At 42.9% G+C, this 17,764-nt stretch overlaps 1 protein-coding gene across 1 annotated transcript in view; it reads right to left on the bottom strand.

The window, feature by feature from the left end:
• The window catches only part of LOC127479448 (uncharacterized), a 171,751-nt gene extending 158,810 nt beyond the window's left edge, over positions 1-12,941 (bottom strand). The window contains exon 1 of the mRNA XM_051806416.1: positions 9,350-12,941. Coding sequence (XP_051662376.1) covers positions 9,748-12,801 — 3,054 coding nt within the window. The 5' untranslated portion in view covers positions 12,802-12,941 and the 3' untranslated portion in view covers positions 9,350-9,747. The remainder of the gene's footprint in view (positions 1-9,349) is intronic.
• Between the last annotated feature and the right edge of the window lie 4,823 nt (positions 12,942-17,764).

Genomic DNA, 17,764 nt, shown 5'->3' with positions numbered 1-17,764 from the left:
CTCGTGTGTTGTCTGGAAAACCCATCTCACACTGGGTTGAGATGTGGGAGGGGGGTTTGGACTCGGGAATTGGATTTTGGGGCTCTCAAACCATTACATACATATATATCAGAGATGAAGTTTTGTGCACCTAAACACAGCTAGCATCTCAGGTAGTTTGATGTTGAACTGGAACATGGAGGACATTTACCATGCTGTTGAAAATGGTATAAAAGCCATGCTAAACAGAAAAACAAACTTGCTTAATGATGCAAAAACAAAGTCCATCATAATGTCTACTTTAAGGAACTTCAATACATTCCACTCAGTAAATAGATTCAAGAAAATTCAACTTCTGCATGAAAACACCTGAAAAGAAAATTAGGCTTAAAAACCCATCGTCTTAGCTATCAAGACCTTCTTTGCTTTCATTGTTGCACAAGATATGAAGAGTCACAGTGAAGTTCACGGAAGTGTTTCCAGTGTCTTCAGCGGACTGTTGCTCAAACAGTATTTGGAGACTAAAAGAACTGGTTGAGAAAAAGCTACCTTCTCTGGTATAATTTTTAAGAGATGTAGTTCTCATGAGTTTTTCTAAAACATTAAGGGCTTAAAGAATTCTTTCTAGACGAATTAAATGCTTGTAAGTAATATTCTTCGTTGGAATGCAGCAATTGAAATTACTTTGATGAATGTTGAATTGTATCTATTTTTACTTCATTACTCAAAGCTTTTACAGCCAAGTTTGTTATTTGTTCTTCTTCTAGTGGTCTTTTGACATACTGAGATTTTGTATGTCACACCATGGCACAAGGTAGAACAATATAATTATTACATAGAATGTAAGTTTGTATACTGACATGCTCAGCAGAGAGCACACCCACACTTTCACATCTGCTGGTCAGCAATGTTAATTACTTCTCTTCCTTTCTCTACTGGAGCAATCTGTTTTTCAATAACACTGGCTATTTCCACAAGAATTTTGCTGAATTTAATTCTTTGCAGGGTAGGAGGAGAAATTTATTTTCAAAAAAAAAAACCTTAACTTGTCTGGTTTCCTTATCTGGAGCCTGAATTTCAAGCATCTTCCATTCTGAGGCAAAATCACGACCTTACACTTGCTCAAGTGATTGGACTTGCTGGCTCCCTGCTGCAGAGCTGAATATGAAAGACCCCTGACTTCCCGACTCTGATGTCTCTCGCTGGATGCAGCTCCCAGAGTTTGTTCCCACCTGGTTCCTACTCTGTTCCTTAGGTCCAGCAGGGTTGGTACCTGTAAATGGAGGTGAACTGAGATAGTGCCTCAGTGCGAGTCTTGGACCTCCTGGAAAATTGCAACACTGAATGTTTTGGTTTTTTTCAAGTCATCACTTAAGGATTTTACTTCCCATTATCTCATTTTGGAAGCTAGAACATTCAAATGGGTAAAGCATTTTTACAAGTTCACAGATTTGTGAAGAGTGGCACTTCTGGCTTTCAATTACCTCCAGTCCTTATATCATGTTCATTTAGATATGTATGCTGACGTTAGGATGCTTTGAACAGGTCTAATCTGTTGTTTCTGTATCATTCTGAGCTATTTAAGGAAAGATAAATTTCAATATCTGATATCGGTCTGTAAAGCTGCAAGACATTATTATTTGTTTGAGCCTGGTCCTTGGTTTTGATGGAGTGACAGTAAAATACTTTAATGAGTATGTTATGCCACTCATGCTGATGCCAGTTACTTCACTTGTAAGTTTCCTCAGCAGTTCCACCAAATTCTGATGATTCACTGTTCTTTAACTCATCAGTTTGATAGCATATTTTCTCTTCTAACAATTCAGATACTGTAAGCAAAGGGTCTGAAACAAGCATCTCCCTAATGCTTTCTCTGGTGAAGGCTAAGCATATTTTTTTCTACAATGTCTTTATTTTCTGTGAATTATTCCTCTGTTTCTGGGATTTCAGAATTCTCTCTTTGAACGACTGGATAATATGAACTGAACAATACTGTAGTTTGCATTTTCCTTCTTGCTTAATTGCTTTTTAGTATTCCCTTGCCCTTTATTTCAGTCTTTCATACATAAGTCTACTGTTTCGTAAACCCAATAAGTACATTTGTAGTGCAGTCTGCCTCTCAAAGTGCAGGAAAAATAAGCAGAGAAAGTTTTAAGTAATAAAAAAGTAAAAATGCAAGATTTGATTCTCTCTGCTTTTATGTAGGACTGTAAACATATTTTAATAATGAAGAGTGAACTCTCCAGTCATCTTCAATTCTTACACAGATATATTTATCTAGAGGCTTTGGCAATTTTCTTGCAAAGGAAGATTATTTTTTTTGCTTTTTTGTACTGGCACACAGTCAGGGAAATTGTCAGGCTAGATGTAATGTGAATAAAGAAAATAAGCCTAGGAATGTATATGATTGCAAGAGCAAAACCCAGCAAGCAGGAGGGAACCAGCTTTTGTCCTCCACCTTCATCAGGATAAATAAGAAGAATTCAGAGTAGGAAGACACAAATACCAGCTATCAAAATCATTAATAATGCAGTTGCCATACAATATATTACTTGTAAATTCCATTTAAAGGGCATGTCACACCATTTAGTACAACCCATTAATCAATAGCTTACAGAGAAAGAACCATCTGTCTTGGTCTGTTCCTCAAATCTAAAGTTCCAAACAAGTAGAGATTTGTTCAAGTCAAGTATTAACTGCTCCAAAGCAAGGGAGCTTGATCATCCAAAAGAGAGCAAAAGGTGGTTCTTTACTTTCAGCATAAGTTGATTTCAGTATGAAATTAATCATTCAATTTACCTCTTCATTGCTTATTGCCAAGAATATGTTATGGAACTCTGTTAAATTGCAATAATCTTTTCTCCCACAAAGTTAAATTAAAATATAAATCAAAAATACTTTCTAAGAGTGAACAGCGTTAAATGGTTATCTTTGAAACATACTACAAGAGTCATCAGGATAGAATGATCTGTGCATTTAGCCTTCATCAGATTCTAAAGACAGTTTCATTAGACACTGGGCTAAATTTATTGCAAATACACCTAATACGAGAAAAATATTTTTTTCTGACCTAACTGGCCGAGTACAAGTACTGTAGTAGCCACCGTGCTGAAGTGGATCTATCATAATCTTTATATTTTTGAACTTGCTAATAGCATTTCATTCTGGCACGTGAACTTGATTGTCTTTATGCCTGTTTTTGTACCCCTTAGAAACTGATAAACAAAAAATTAGAGACTGACTGCAAAACACCTGCTGGAGCTGCAGATTTGTAGGATGTCATATCTGAGACATGGGGGCCCCATGCAGCACAAGTGCTGTGAGCAGCCATGTGGACAGGCTGCCATTCAAGAGAGAGGTCATCTGATTTCATGAAATGGTAAAAAACATACATCTGTCCTCCTCTCAACTGGTTGCGGACTGCTGTGGACACGGTGACTTTGTGATTCAGTGCCTTTGATGATCCTTAATCTTGAAAGGCACTTCTGGTTCTCTTTCATCTCATTCTGTGGTGATGAGTTCATTCATGGGTCCAATGCTAGAAGACAGTTAAACCAGCAGAAGAGTTACATAACATTTGATGAACCTGAGCCTTCACCTGAAAACCAGAGCCAGGGTTTCAATTAGTTATTGCAACAGGAAGACCTATCCTGGTCTTTCTGCATCTCTGTATACTTCTAGTTGCAGGATTAGTTGGTACAGAGAAAAAGCGGGTCTGTGTGCTACTGCTGGTGTGGATGTGGTCACATTGGTTGAAGTCCATCCCAAAAAACGACATATCTCCAAATAGCTCTGAAGTGAACATGAACTTAGGAGTCTGAAGAAGGAAGGAATGGCCTGGGTACTTAGCTGGATGTTAACCCAAAAAAAGAGCAGACTGAGTCAGAGAGGGTCAAGGGTTTGCTCCTTTACTCTCGCCCTCTCCCAATTCACCGGATGACTCCTGGCATTTTACTGAGAAGCTGCATAATGTTTGAACTTCTTATTGATTAAAAAGGGATAAAAAAAGAAAAAAGAAAAAAAGAATCCATACAGTGAGGTCTATGTATAGATACCACTGTGCATCAGCACAGGGAATACAATTAACCTTAGAGAGCAGTAGCAGTAAAAAGGAACAGAATAAACTGAAATAATAAAGCTGGCTCTGCACTCTACCATGGTGTCATGGACAGATTGTGCTGAAAAACATCAGCACTGTGGAGCTTTCGGGTGAGGGGGGTTAATTATCTCTCTGTGAAACATTCATTACAGCACCTGGAACTACATGGAACTCACTGGGCTTCAAGTTCATTGAGAGGTTCATGATCCTTTGTAGCATATCCAGAGTCATTCTGGCATGAAGCCTTTTCACTTTGCTCCCGGCTCATCCAAAGCTCTGCCTCCTACATGCTGCAGAGCTGATGCTTTTTCTCTGCTTATTCCTGTGATTATGACTTTGGACTTTTTGCTGTGTTTGTGCAAGATATAGCACAATGGGGCCCTGATACTCATGTGGAGCCTCTGGGTGGGCATGTGATACAAATAATGATGCTGCTGAGCAGCTGGGACATTTTGGCTGTGCTGTCTTTCAGTTTGTACAATTTCTTCACACCCTTCACTGGCTGGCCATACTCAAGCATGAGCTTAAACTTCTGGTCTTAACCTCTGCACCTTTTGCCCTTTCACCCCAGTCTTTACTCTCTCTAGTTTTCATTGCTCCATAAGGCTGGCTTAATTGTCTGGTTTTTTAATCACAAATACTCTCTGTGCATTCATTTGGCCATCTACACTTTTACAGAGTAGTTCAAGCAGTCAGCAGAGACTGCCATTACGGTCTCCTCTTAGTTTCATGTCCACTCTGATACCTATAGGAATTCCGATATACAGAGATGGGCAGGGAACTGGGCAATATATACATAAAATACCTTAAAGATAGAGTGGCACTGAGTAGATGTAGACTCACACCAGTAGACTGGTATGATTAGATCTTGAGCCATAGCTCTGGGGCATTTGTCACTTTTGCTCCAACACTTTCTTTTTATCCCTGCAGCACACTGGACTGCCTTGTTCTGCTGGATGCTCTAAAGGTGTGTGGAGCCGTATTGCAAAAAGGACCAGTATTCAAAACAACTTCCATCTTTTCTAGTCTTTGTTAAGAGAAGGTTTTAATTCTTTCCTGAATTATACAGCAGATTGACTGTGATGGCAAGAACTCATGTCTTCATGACAGATAAGTTCTGTTAGAGCAGCCTCTGAGGATTGGGAGATTGGAGCTTTGTATTTGAGGTAGCAGACAAAATTAAATCTATTCAACCTCCTGGTATTATTAAAACAAGCAAGCAAACAAACAACACCCCCCTGAAAAAAAAATCAACAAAACGAAACAAAAAACCATCAAACAAACATAAAAATGAGAAACTGGTATTTCATTATTTAAAGTGAAGCCTTACAACCTGCAATTTATGATCTGGTCAGTTGCCCCTCAGGAATTTAACTAGATCAAAGTTGCTTGAGCAGGAAAGGCAAAAGAAATATCCCATATGTGAGTCTTCCCCTAGTTAGTGGCAAATCCACTCAGCTGAATGGCATAAAGCTTGTAACTCTTGGGAAGCCCTGCAGTTTAATTCAGAGGCACACAAGGAATTTGTGCTCTTCCAAGGTTAAGTCCCAATGGCTGGGTATTTTGGCAAACATGTCTGAACTTAGACATGTAAATCCCAGTTAATCTTCTTTCTCTGCATGTGAGGTCCCCGCACTTCCTCCCTGAAGTCAAGAGAGAGAAAGTCGAGACACAACAGGGAGAGGACTGGCGTCTGTGTCAGGACAAAGATGAGACCTACTGTGTCAATGGGAACTAGATTAGACAGGATTTAAGCTTGTAACTATTGAGGACAGAGAGAACAGGCTTTTGTCAAAAGGTCTGGGAGACTGTATAAAAAGAGATGTGAAATTGTGAGTAAGAAGTGACTAAGGATTAGCAGTAAGTGAGCAAACAGTGGTGAGGAATAGAAAAATACAGATGATGGACGAGGTACAGAAAGGGTCAGAGTTGAGCTGTGACTTGAAGATAGGAGGAAAGGAGGAAACCCAAAAAATATGGAGGAAGACATTCACTGACAGCATTCCAAGGGAATTGTTTAATATCAAAGGCCACACTGTATACCATTGCTTTGTAAATAAGGCCAGTAATCCATCCTGAAATTACAGACACGGATCCATATAAGGCAAAATAGCTTTGCGAGCAACAGCTTAAGAAAAGTTGGTGTGGTCACTGCTGAACATTCAGTGGGCATAGGAGAAATGTTTGAAAGGATTAATCCATAGAGCAGGAAAGACAGTGCAATGGGAAACTAAGGATGGAGGAAAATGAGCTGAGGAAAAGATACAAGTCTTTTCCTCTCCATTTTCTGGAGCATCCAAGTGAATATGACTGTTGTTGTGTAATGCCTTCTCTCAGAGCTGAGGAGCAGCCACAGGACATGCTGTAAGCTCATAGGTCTAGTCTTGGCTGGATCTGCTGATGGCATGCCTCTGTGGCTGTGAAGAAGGCCCAGTGAAACCCAAAATTCAGCTTGTCCTTAATTTGCTCTTTTTTGTGTGAAAACTGTGGAATCTGATCCCCATTGCAAATTTAATCATAATTGTGAAAGTAAATTAGATCTCAGTTTATTTTTCTCCAGCTTGTCATCCAAACTAGCTGTGTACATAATCCAGAAAATAGAAGACATGCCTTGTAGAATAAAAAATTGGTTTCTGTTTTGCATTTTTAATAGAGTAATGGCAGCATCTTCCTCTTCAGCTAATAATTGTTCTAATTTCCTTTCCAATCCAAAACTCTATGTAGGTGCAGAGTCAGTTAGTGGGTCAAAGAGTATGCTACAAACCCCCAGGAAATTTTCAGAAATTCTTGTTACCCAGGAAATTTCCTGAACTTTTAGCAACCTTAGCACCTTGTCCTCTTTACTGTCTGGTTGATTCAAAACAGAATGCTAAAACTTTAACAGAAAACCCCAGCAGTAAATGCAGAATTTAGGCTTTGATGCAAAAATTGCCAAATAGATATTGAGTGTTAATGATGATTTAATGTATTGTTATCTGATACAGTTTATTTGTAAAAATGACCTTAAAATACCTTCCAATGCAGCTTGATTTTGGAACATTTTCATGCAGACATGAGAGAAACAAGCTATCAAAAAGAAGGCAGACGTATTAGGGGCATGACTAGAATACTTGGGATTCTGAGGACTAATTTTTTTGTTATGAGTCTTCAAAATCCAGAATAAGTATTTTTTCCTCTCTTATTTCATCATAAGATGAAACATTTCTAAGTCCCCAAGGTAGAGGATATGAACATAACAAATGCTTGTAACCCTGTCACAATGGCTTCACACTGCAATAACAAAACCAAACCCAACTAAACAAAAACACCCAAACCCCACCACATTTGCATTTCGAGGCTAGGTTGGATGGACCTCTGAGCAACCTGGTCTAGTGAAACATGTCCCTGCTCATAGCAGGGGGGTTGGAACTAGATGATCTTTTAAAGTTTCTTCCAACCCAAGCCATTCCATGATTCTATGAACCTGACAATTACCAATTTCTGCTCTATATTGCATTAGATTACAAATCTATGCCTAGGCAACTGGTACATCTCTGCTGAGCAGAATCACAAGTTTTTATGTAATGTCTATCTGTTCTCATACATTGAGCTTGTGTCAAAAAAATGTCTTGAAGGTGCACAAAAGTAGGAGAACTAATAACCAGAAGGTAAAATCTCTGCCTTTGAATTGAATCCTGACTTGGCTAGTGACTTTACATTTAGTTTTCAGAAAAAAAACTACCCTATGCTAGTTCTCAATTTTTTTATTTGCAGAGTAGAGTTAATGCAACATTCTTAACTCATTGCCAGGTTGTGAAAAACAGTTTTTATTTCTGTAATGATGACGATGATGCTGGTAGTATTTTTAAGGAAGAAATCATTGAAGTCTTTATAACATTTGAAATTTATTTTTGGTGTTATTTTAAAGCAAAAAAATGCCGCTTTCATTATTTGGAATGACTTCGTTTCAATGGGAATAAAATTTTACAGGGCAGCAGTGCAACAAGAAATGGAGATTCAATGCTCCTCTTCTCCTGTTCCAATCAAGATGACATTACAAGGATACACCAAGTGAATGTAGTTAGTGCAGCTAAAAATTTCCAGAGGCACTATGCTCATTTCAAAGGACTAATATTTTTTTCTGTACAATCTAAACAGTGACTAAAAGTGCATGTAAGATCTACGTTGCTTTTTCAATGAATGGGAAAATCACATATTTAAAGTTTTCTAAATCATGGTCCTAAGATCAGTTGATGGTTTCTCCTTCACTTGCCACAACCATAATTAGTTTATTGACTAATGTCCCTGCTGAATGCCTTATAATTTCTTTTAATTAGAAGAAAATCTTTTAGTTAACAATGAAAATAATTAATCTCCTTTAAAGAAAGGACTAGAAAGGAGTAACTTGTTTGCTCATGAATTGTGAAAAGTTAAAAAATTAACAGCAGACTCTAAAGTAAAGCTAGAAGACAAGTGGAATACCATCTTCCTCCTCAGTTTTCAAGATCACTTTCTTTTGTCTACAAATCATTTATGCCAACTTTCTGGGGAAAACATCATTAAGACAAATTTCATTTTGGGTAAGAAGCAAACTAAAAACATTCATTCAGCCTGATCTGATAAATCAATAGAAGTAGAAGGTGTTTAGGAAATAAACTGCACCTCTTATCTGTCAGTTTGACATCTGAAACTCCATCAGTTTAGCAAATTAAAAGCTAAAGTCCCGATTCAAAGCTATTTAAAACAATTGCCACAGATTCAAAAGGAGTTCAAATTGGGCTTTGAGACTGTGCAAGTTTCGAGCTGGCTTCCCGCCAAGTCCCCGAAACTCGACAACAAGGACCCGCCTCCCAGAGAGGGAAAAGAAAAAAAAACCAAGCAGCCAAAGCTATAGCAAATATATATAAATATATATATATATATATATATTACATATGAGACAGATACACAAAAGGAGAATACCACACACAGAAGGGGGGGGGGGGGGGGGGGGGAAGGGGAAGGGAGAAGGACAAAAAGGGGCAAGGACCGAACAAGCCAACCAGCCGACCGAAGGCAAACTAGCAAAAATCTCACCACTTCCCTTCGAACAGGCAGGATGGCTAGACACGGCCCAAGGCTCTCCCCTCACGCGTGGCAGATAACGGTAGTCACTGCAGGCCTCAGCTCCAGATAAACCAGACCAAAACAGGGACCCGCCGTTCTTGAACCTCGCCGGAGAGGAAGAGAGCGAGATGCCTCCCGCTGGCCTTATTTATACCTCAAGTTACGTAAAGGAATAGCATGGAATACTTCCGTGATCACTTTTCTAGTTCCTTCCTGGTTACAAGTTGGTCTCCAGGAAGGCCTAGAGTGAAACCACCACATTCTCCACCCCTTATTCCATACTATTCCTTTACGCAACACCTATGTCTCACGTTCGTCTACATCCCGCGCATATATATACACATTTGCATATATATATATATAGTTCTTGTTGGTCTCTCGGCACAGTTGTCTCGTCGTTGGAAAATCAATACCGATGTCAGTTCAGTCCAGATCTTTGGTCTCCTCAGTCACCATTACAGTTCTGATTTATGGCTGTTTCATCACTGGACTGTCTCATCACCGGATACCAGCAACAGCTTAGTTCAGGTCTCTCTCTCATCTGGCGACTGGCTTCCTGTAAAAACACAACTTAGGACATACAATTAGTTTTTCCCCAAGGCTAAGTTTCCTTGAGGCACACACTGGATGACTCCATCCTTCCTCATTACCCACCACGTATGTCCTGGCCCTTGAGCAAAGACAATCCCACGAATGGGTTTGTCTTGGCCTGAGGCAGGGGTAACCCAAACAGCTTTCCCTAGCATTCCCCTCAAATGGATTGCTGGAACTTTATCTCCATCAACAATGTGAAGGGATTCTGCCTGTGCAGGGCCAGCTCGATTGACAGAACCCCTGGTGTTAACTAGCCAGGTAGCCTTGGCTAAGTTCTTGTCCCAGTTTTTATAAGTCCCCTCACCTAATAACTTTAGAGTGGTCTTCAATAATCCGTTATATCTCTCAACCTTCCCAGCAGCTGGTGCATGATATGGAATGTGGTATACCCATTCGATACCATGTTCCCTCGCCCAAGTGGTGACTAATCCATTTTTGAAATGAGTCCCGTTGTCCGACTCAATACGTTCTGGGGTCCCGTGTCGCCACAGGACTTGCTTTTCAAGGCCCAGAATGGTATTCCGGGCCGTTGCGTGGGGCACTGAAAAAGTCTCTAACCATCCCGTTGTTGCTTCCACCATGGTAAGTACATAGCACTTACCTTGGCGGGTCTGTGGCAGTTTGATATAATCAACCTGCCATGCCTCTCCATACTTATACTTATCCCATCGTCCACCATACCACAGGGGTTTCAGTCTTTTCGCCTGCTTAATAGCGGCACAAGTCTCACAATCATGGATAACTTCAGAAATGATATCCATGGTTAAATCCACCCCTCGGTCTCGTGCCCATCTGTGGGTGGCATCTCGGCCTTGATGACCGCAAGCATCATGGGCCCATCGAGCCAGAAACAGCTCTCCCTTCTGCTGCCAGTCTAGGTCTACTTGTGACACCCCTATCTGTGCAGCTCGGTCCGCTTCTCTGTTGTTATTATGTTCTTCATTAGCTCGCTTCTTGGGCATGTGGGCATCTACATGCTGGACTCTCACATTCAGACTCTTCGCTCTGGCAGCGATGTCCTGCCACAAGTCAGCAGCCCAGATGGGTTTTCCTCCACGCCTCCAGTTCATCTTCTTCCATCGCTCTAACCATCCCCATAGAGCATTGGCTATCATCCACGAGTCTGTGTAGAGGTAGAGTCTCGGCCAACCTTCTCGTTCAGCAATGTCCAGGGCCAATTGGACGGCTTTGAGTTCCGCAAATTGACTCGACTCGCCTTGACCCTCAGCGGCTTCTGCCACTCGTCGGGTGGGATTCCAAACGGCCGCTTTCCACTTCCGGTTCCTTCCTACAATTCGGCAAGAACCATCAGTGAAAAGGGCATAACGCCTTTCTTCATCTGGCAGCTGATCAAATGGCGGAGCTTCCTCGGCTCGGCTCACTGGCTCTTCTTCTTCTTCTGCCAGACTGAAGTTCCCACCTTCAGGCCAATTGGTTATGATTTCCAAGATGCCGGGGCGATTCGAGTTCCCGATTCGGACACGTTGTGTAATCAAAGCCATCCACTTGCTCCACGTGGCATCGGTGGCATGATGCGCAGGGGGCACCTTCCCTTTGAACATCCAGCTCAAGACGGGTAATCGGGGTGCCAGGAAGAGCTGTGCTTCGGTACCAATTACCTCTGAAGCTGCTCGTATACCTTCATACGCCGCTAAGATTTCCTTTTCCACAGGGGTGTAATTGGCCTCAGAACCTCTGTAGCTTCGGCTCCAGAAACCCAGTGGTCGCCCTCGCGTCTCGCCAGGCACCTTTTGCCAGAGGCTCCAGGAGGGACCTTTATCTCCAGCTGCAGAGTAGAGCACATTCTTTACATCTGGTCCCATTCTAACTGGTCCAAGAGCCACGGCATGTGCAATTTCTTGCTTGATCTGCCTGAAAGCTTGTTGTTGCTCAGGACCCCACTGGAAATTGTTCTTTTTACGGGTCACAAAGTAAAGAGGGCTCACAATCTGACTGTATTCTGGGATATGCATCCTCCAGAAGCCTATGGCTCCCAGAAAAGCTTGGGTTTCTTTCTTGTTTGTGGGGGGAGCCATTGCTACAATCTTGTTGATTATGTCTGTTGGTATCTGGCGTCGTCCATCTTGCCATTTCACCCCTAGGAATTGGATCTCTCGGGCAGGTCCCTTGACTTTGCTCTTCTTGATAGCGAAACCGGCCTCGAGGAGAATCTGGATGATCGTCTGTCCTTTTTTGAAAACTTCTTCTGCTGTATCCCCCCATACAATGATGTCATCGATGTACTGGATGTGTTCGGGAGCCTTACCCTTCTCTAGTGTGACCTGGATCAGTCCATGACAGATGGTTGGACTGTGTTTCCACCCCTGGGGCAGTCGATTCCAGGTGTATTGAACGCCCCTCCAGGTGAAAGCAAACTGTGGCCTGCACTCTGCCGCTAAAGGAATGGAGAAAAACGCGTTGGCTATGTCGATGGTGGCGTACCACTTTGCTGTCTTGGACTCCAACTCATATTGGAGCTCCAACATATCTGGCACGGCAGCACTCAACGGTGGCGTAACTTCATTTAAGCCACGATAGTCCACAGTCAGTCTCCACTCTCCATCGGATTTACGCACAGGCCAGATGGGGCTGTTGAAGGGTGAATGGGTTCTGCTGACCACCCCTTGGCTCTCCAACTTTCGGATCATTTTGTGGATAGGGATCACAGCATCTCGGTTTGTCCGATACTGTCGTCTGTGTACAGTTGTTGTGGCTATTGGCACTTCTTGATCTTTAACTCGTAGTAATCCTACAATGGAAGGGTCTTCTGAAAGGCCAGGAAGGGCAGACAATTGCTTGGACCCCTCTTCAATCACCGTGGCTACACCAAAAGCCCACCGGTACCCTCTCGGGTCCTTGAAGTATCCTCTTCTTAGGTAGTCCATACCAAGGATGCAAGGGGCTTCTGGCCCCGTCACAATGGGACGCTTTTCCCATTGGTCTCCCGTCAAGCTCATGTCCGCCTCTACTACTGACAATTCTTGAGACCCTCCTGTCACTCCAGAAATAGTAACAGTCTCGGTACTCTTATACTCCGAAGGCATTACAGTACACTGGGCTCCAGTATCTATCAAGGCCTGGTATCTCTGAGGATCCGATGTGCCAGGCCATCGGACCCACACAGCCCAGTAAACCCGGTTATCTTCTTGGTCCCTCTCCTTCTCCTGGCAGAAGGCAGGGCCCCTCTACTGGTCTTGATCAGAGCATTCGTCGTCAGAGTTTGACTTTGACTTCTTAGACTTTTTGCCATTGTCGAAGTGGACCTCCATCTTCTCGTGTTTCGGCGATCGCAGTTTCTCTTCTAAGAAATCTCCATCTACTACATAGACAACTTTCTTGTCAGTCTTCTTTCGCTTCAGCTCCCTCACTCTAGCTTCAAGCTTAGAAGTGGGTTCACCATCCCACTTCTTCATGTTTTCTCCTTTACTACGAAGGTATGCCCATAGTTGGTTACGTGACCCACGCTTAGAGTTCTCTTTCCTTCGACGTGTGAATGACAGGGATCGTGAGCAAGATCGAGACCAGGATCGAGGTCTAGGCCGAGGTCGTCTTTGTCGGTCCCGCCGTGATCTTCCCATTGGCCTTTCTTGGTAATCTCTATACCTTCTGTCCTCTCTGTCTCTAAGGTCGTCCTCATATCTGGAATATTCATAATCTCTCTCCGTTCTTTCCCTATCGTAGGTGCGTCGGTACAGGGGATTGAAGGAGTCTTCCATATTTTCCTCGATGGTTCTTATCCAAGCACACATAGTGTCCACGCTTGGTTCATCCATCTTTGGATTATATACGGGTATCAAGCAGGAAATATATGGTTTAGGGGCACCTTGAATTACCTTTTTCCACATTGGTTGCGTGCAGGGAACATTCTCAGGAACTTGGATATCATAATAATCTGGATCAGAATAGATGATCTCCAGCATGGCCAATTCCCGTAGGTATTGGATGCCTTCTTCCGCAGTCCTCCACCTTCTTGAAGAACTCTTCAGGGACTCCTTAAATGGGTATTTCACTCTCACCGCGTGGAGTATTCGGAGCCAAAGACTGGACGCCATTTTCTCCCTCCCCATTTCTTGCTCTATCACAGGGTCTCGAGCAATGGATCCCAACTGTCGTGCTTCATCACCTTCAATTACATGACTATCAGCTCCCTTGTCCCAGCATCGCACCAGCCAGGTGAGGACTTCTTCACCAGGCAAGCGCATATAATCTCTCCGTAAATCTCGAAGCTCTCTTGTGGTCAGTGATTGTGTAATTTCGCTTTCTCGCATAATTTCTTGTCCATCTCTCCCACGTAGAATCTTTTCCACCTCTCTCTTTACTCTTCCACTCCTACGTGGGACTGCTCCCACTTCCTCCCTATATCTCTCATGTGGAGGTGGAGACTGAGCATGCCGTGGGGATAAGCTTCTATATTGTTCACGCCGCGGAGATGGTTTCCTATGCCGTTCATACCGTGGGGATGAACTCCTACGCTGTTCACGCCGCGGAGATGGACTTCTACGTCGTTCATACCGTGGGGATGGACTCCTACGCTGTTCGCGCCGCGGAGATGGACTTCTGCGTCGTTCACGCCGTGGAGATGGACTTCTATGCCATTCACGCCGTGGGGATGGACTCCTGCGTCGTTCGCGATACCCAGCGGGTGGAGGTAGTGAGTAATCTTTCACGTGGTGAGATAAGGGCCTCTTCCTCCAATCATTCACACCTCCAAGAGAAGGTTGGGTCTGGAGGGGTAGGGATAATTCCCCCTCCAATTGAGGGGGATGCTTTGGCTCCTGCTTTGCGTCTTTTGTAACACTGAATGTGTAGTCAGGATATAAATCATCAAGCGACAATATACCACCGGCCGTTTGTACTGTTGCTTTCTTTTCTCTTGATGCTGTTCTGTATTCCTTTGGGCGTGCCCCTAGTTCTCTTGGACGTGCTCCTTCCCGTGTAACCGTTTCTTCCTCTCTGGTACCTGCTTCTTCTCTTCCAATCGCTCCTTCCTCAGTCACAACCACTACTTCCTCTCTCGCAGTCGCGCCTTCATCACTTGCTGTTGCTCCTTCTCCCATTGCTGCCGCTCCTTCGTCCACTACATCTTGAGTGAATTGGATAGGTTCTTCTGTTCCTTCCTCTTCTTCTTCTTCTTCTCTTTCTTCTGTGCGTTCTGGTTGGGGAGATGAGTCTGTAAGTTCCTTGATCTCTCTTACCCACGTCTTCTTCTTCTTCACAGGGGCAATGATGACCTTCCGGTTCTTAGCTTGAGTCCCGGTTCTAGTGGGCTTAGTAGAAATGGCATTGACTTCAAGTTGTGTTTGGACTCCAACTTCTGTGGACCTAATAGGGACATCACTGGTTTCAAGTGGCGTGGTTTGGGTTTCTGTGTCGACCTTAACCCTTTGAAGGTGGTCTATGGCAGCTCGATAAGCATTAGCCAGGCCCCAGCACAAAGCGGAGAATTGCATATTCGGATCTTTGTAGGAAAAACACCCTTCTGCCAAACAGTGGGCCATCTCACCAGAATCAAACATTTGTTCTGATGTGAACTCCCAATTAATGGGGGGTGACACATGTCCTACTAATCTACCGAAATCTTCCCAAGCTCCATGCCACCCGGGGACTGGCCTGTCTGCAGCCCTTTCCAAAGTTCCAGCGAGTCCCTTTGAGGTGTGATCTTTCCTACAAGAGGGAAGGCAACGGAACCCCATTCTTCCAAGTTTAAGTAGCACTTCCAGTACCTTTATCAATGACAGTACTGTTGCAATAAGATTTATATAGTAATTAGAGCCGATTTTAACCATGGGGATTTCCTTTACCAAACCTTTGATGTCAAAATTAAAGGATGGAAGCAATTTGTTCCATCCATCCTCAAGGTCTGGACGTCTCCCTATACGGTAGCCTAACACAGGTGTAAAGGTGGCTAGAATTATAAGACAAATTAATGAAATAGCCATTGTTTTTTGTTATTATTTCTTCTTGATCCCAAAACAAACCTTTGTTTATATAAACAAAGTTTCCTTGGCTGCTTTCCCAGACTCTGGCAGTGTTCCCAGACCTGTTCCCAAAACAATAGATTGGTTTTGCAAAACAACACCGAGCTTGGCTGTCTTCCTGGAAAAAACGTTTATCAAAACAAGCCAAACTTAACCAAAATATCCCACTTCTGACACCAAAAAATGTTGTGCAAGTTTCGAGCTGGCTTCCCGCCAAGTCCCCGAAACTCGACAACAAGGACCCGCCTCCCAGAGAGGGAAAAGAAAAAAAAACCAAGCAGCCAAAGCTATAGCAAATATATATAAATATATATATATATATATATATTACATATGAGACAGATACACAAAAGGAGAATACCACACACAGAAGGGGGGGGGGGGGGGGGGGAAGGGGAAGGGAGAAGGACAAAAAGGGGCAAGGACCGAACAAGCCAACCAGCCGACCGAAGGCAAACTAGCAAAAATCTCACCACTTCCCTTCGAACAGGCAGGATGGCTAGACACGGCCCAAGGCTCTCCCCTCACGCGTGGCAGATAACGGTAGTCACTGCAGGCCTCAGCTCCAGATAAACCAGACCAAAACAGGGACCCGCCGTTCTCGAACCTCGCCGGAGAGGAAGAGAGCGAGATGCCTCCCGCTGGCCTTATTTATACCTCAAGTTACGTAAAGGAATAGCATGGAATACTTCCGTGATCACTTTTCTAGTTCCTTCCTGGTTACAAGTTGGTCTCCAGGAAGGCCTAGAGTGAAACCACCACAGAGACCGGCACCCTTATTTAAGGTCTATAGTGGTATTTCCCTCTTGGGTAGTTACAGTGTTGCTCAGGATTAAGAGCAATTCAAACTGCAGAACATGGCTGGGGTTACAGGGCTGTCCTGGAGTTGAACTATCTGGTTCTGGATAAAAGAAAAAATAACTCCAAAATTTCCATGTTCTAATCCAGTTTAAAAATCTTTCCCCAGTTCTTTCCTAACTGTGCAGCTGTAACTGCTCCTTGGGCAGGGATATAAGATACCTGGCCTGTCACAAGGTCAGATGTCATTGAACTAGTTCTAGTCCAGCTAAAGTGAGTGTTAGAAATTTTGTTATCCGACTTTTATTCAAAAGGCAAATTGGGTCAGTTTGTGCAGACTATGTGTCAAGTTTGTAGGTACAGAAAATCTGAACAGATTTGTCAAAACCAGCAAGTTCTATCTTATGAAAAGTTTTTATTCCAGAAATTGTAGAGTACTGAGGACTTGTGAATCTTCCAGAGACCTTGTTGCTCTGAGGAGCCAGGTTGTCTGCAGAAGGGGCTCAGGTAACTGTGTCAGTATAAATCCTCAAAATTAAAGAGTTCAGACTGGTTGCTTTTCACAGTGCTGAAGATGTAGAAATCTTTCCTTCTGTAGATCACACAGAAATGTAAGTGGCTCTTTCCCTCAAATTCAAAAGTTGTTTTTTTTCTTTTTTTTTTTTAATCTCCACGAGATTTGTTTTTGATTAGAATAGCAAATAAGGGGGGAAAAGAAAGTCGGTTTGGTTTCCATGTTTGGGCCAAGTTTTTTCTATATTCACAGTGATAACATGAACAATTCTGACCTCAATTCATCAGTTAATGGGGCTGTACAATAAAGTGAAATTCTCCAACAGAGAATAATGCTACAACCACTGTTAGTGATGTGCAATGCTATGGTTTATTCTCTGTTGTCAAGCAGAGAAGGGGATGAACTCTTCATCTCATCTGTAGGAAGCAGGGTGCTTGGAAGCCTCTGGTAGATCGTTTATTTTGATGATCTTGTTTTCATTTGAGCCTGCAGCATTTGGTATTCTTCACTTACTCCCCTACTGAACACCGCTGAGGCTGCGAGTGAATTGTCATTCATATATATCAAGTGATGTGTTTCTGCACTTATGTAGCATCTGCCACCAAGGATCTCAAAATACTATACAAACTTTAACGAGTAAGCTTTCACAACACTCCTGGGAGGTGCAGAAGTACTGTTAACCCAATTTAATAGATAAAGGAAACAAGATGCAGAGAA

The sequence above is a fragment of the Manacus candei genome, unplaced genomic scaffold (genome assembly GCF_025592945.1).
Source record: "Manacus candei isolate 608988 ecotype Guabito, Panama unplaced genomic scaffold, ASM2559294v1 h1tg000067l, whole genome shotgun sequence".
Classification (NCBI taxonomy): Eukaryota; Metazoa; Chordata; class Aves; order Passeriformes; family Pipridae; genus Manacus; species Manacus candei.
Note: the sequence above shows the minus strand (reverse complement) of the source record. Positions and strands in the feature narration are given on the sequence as shown.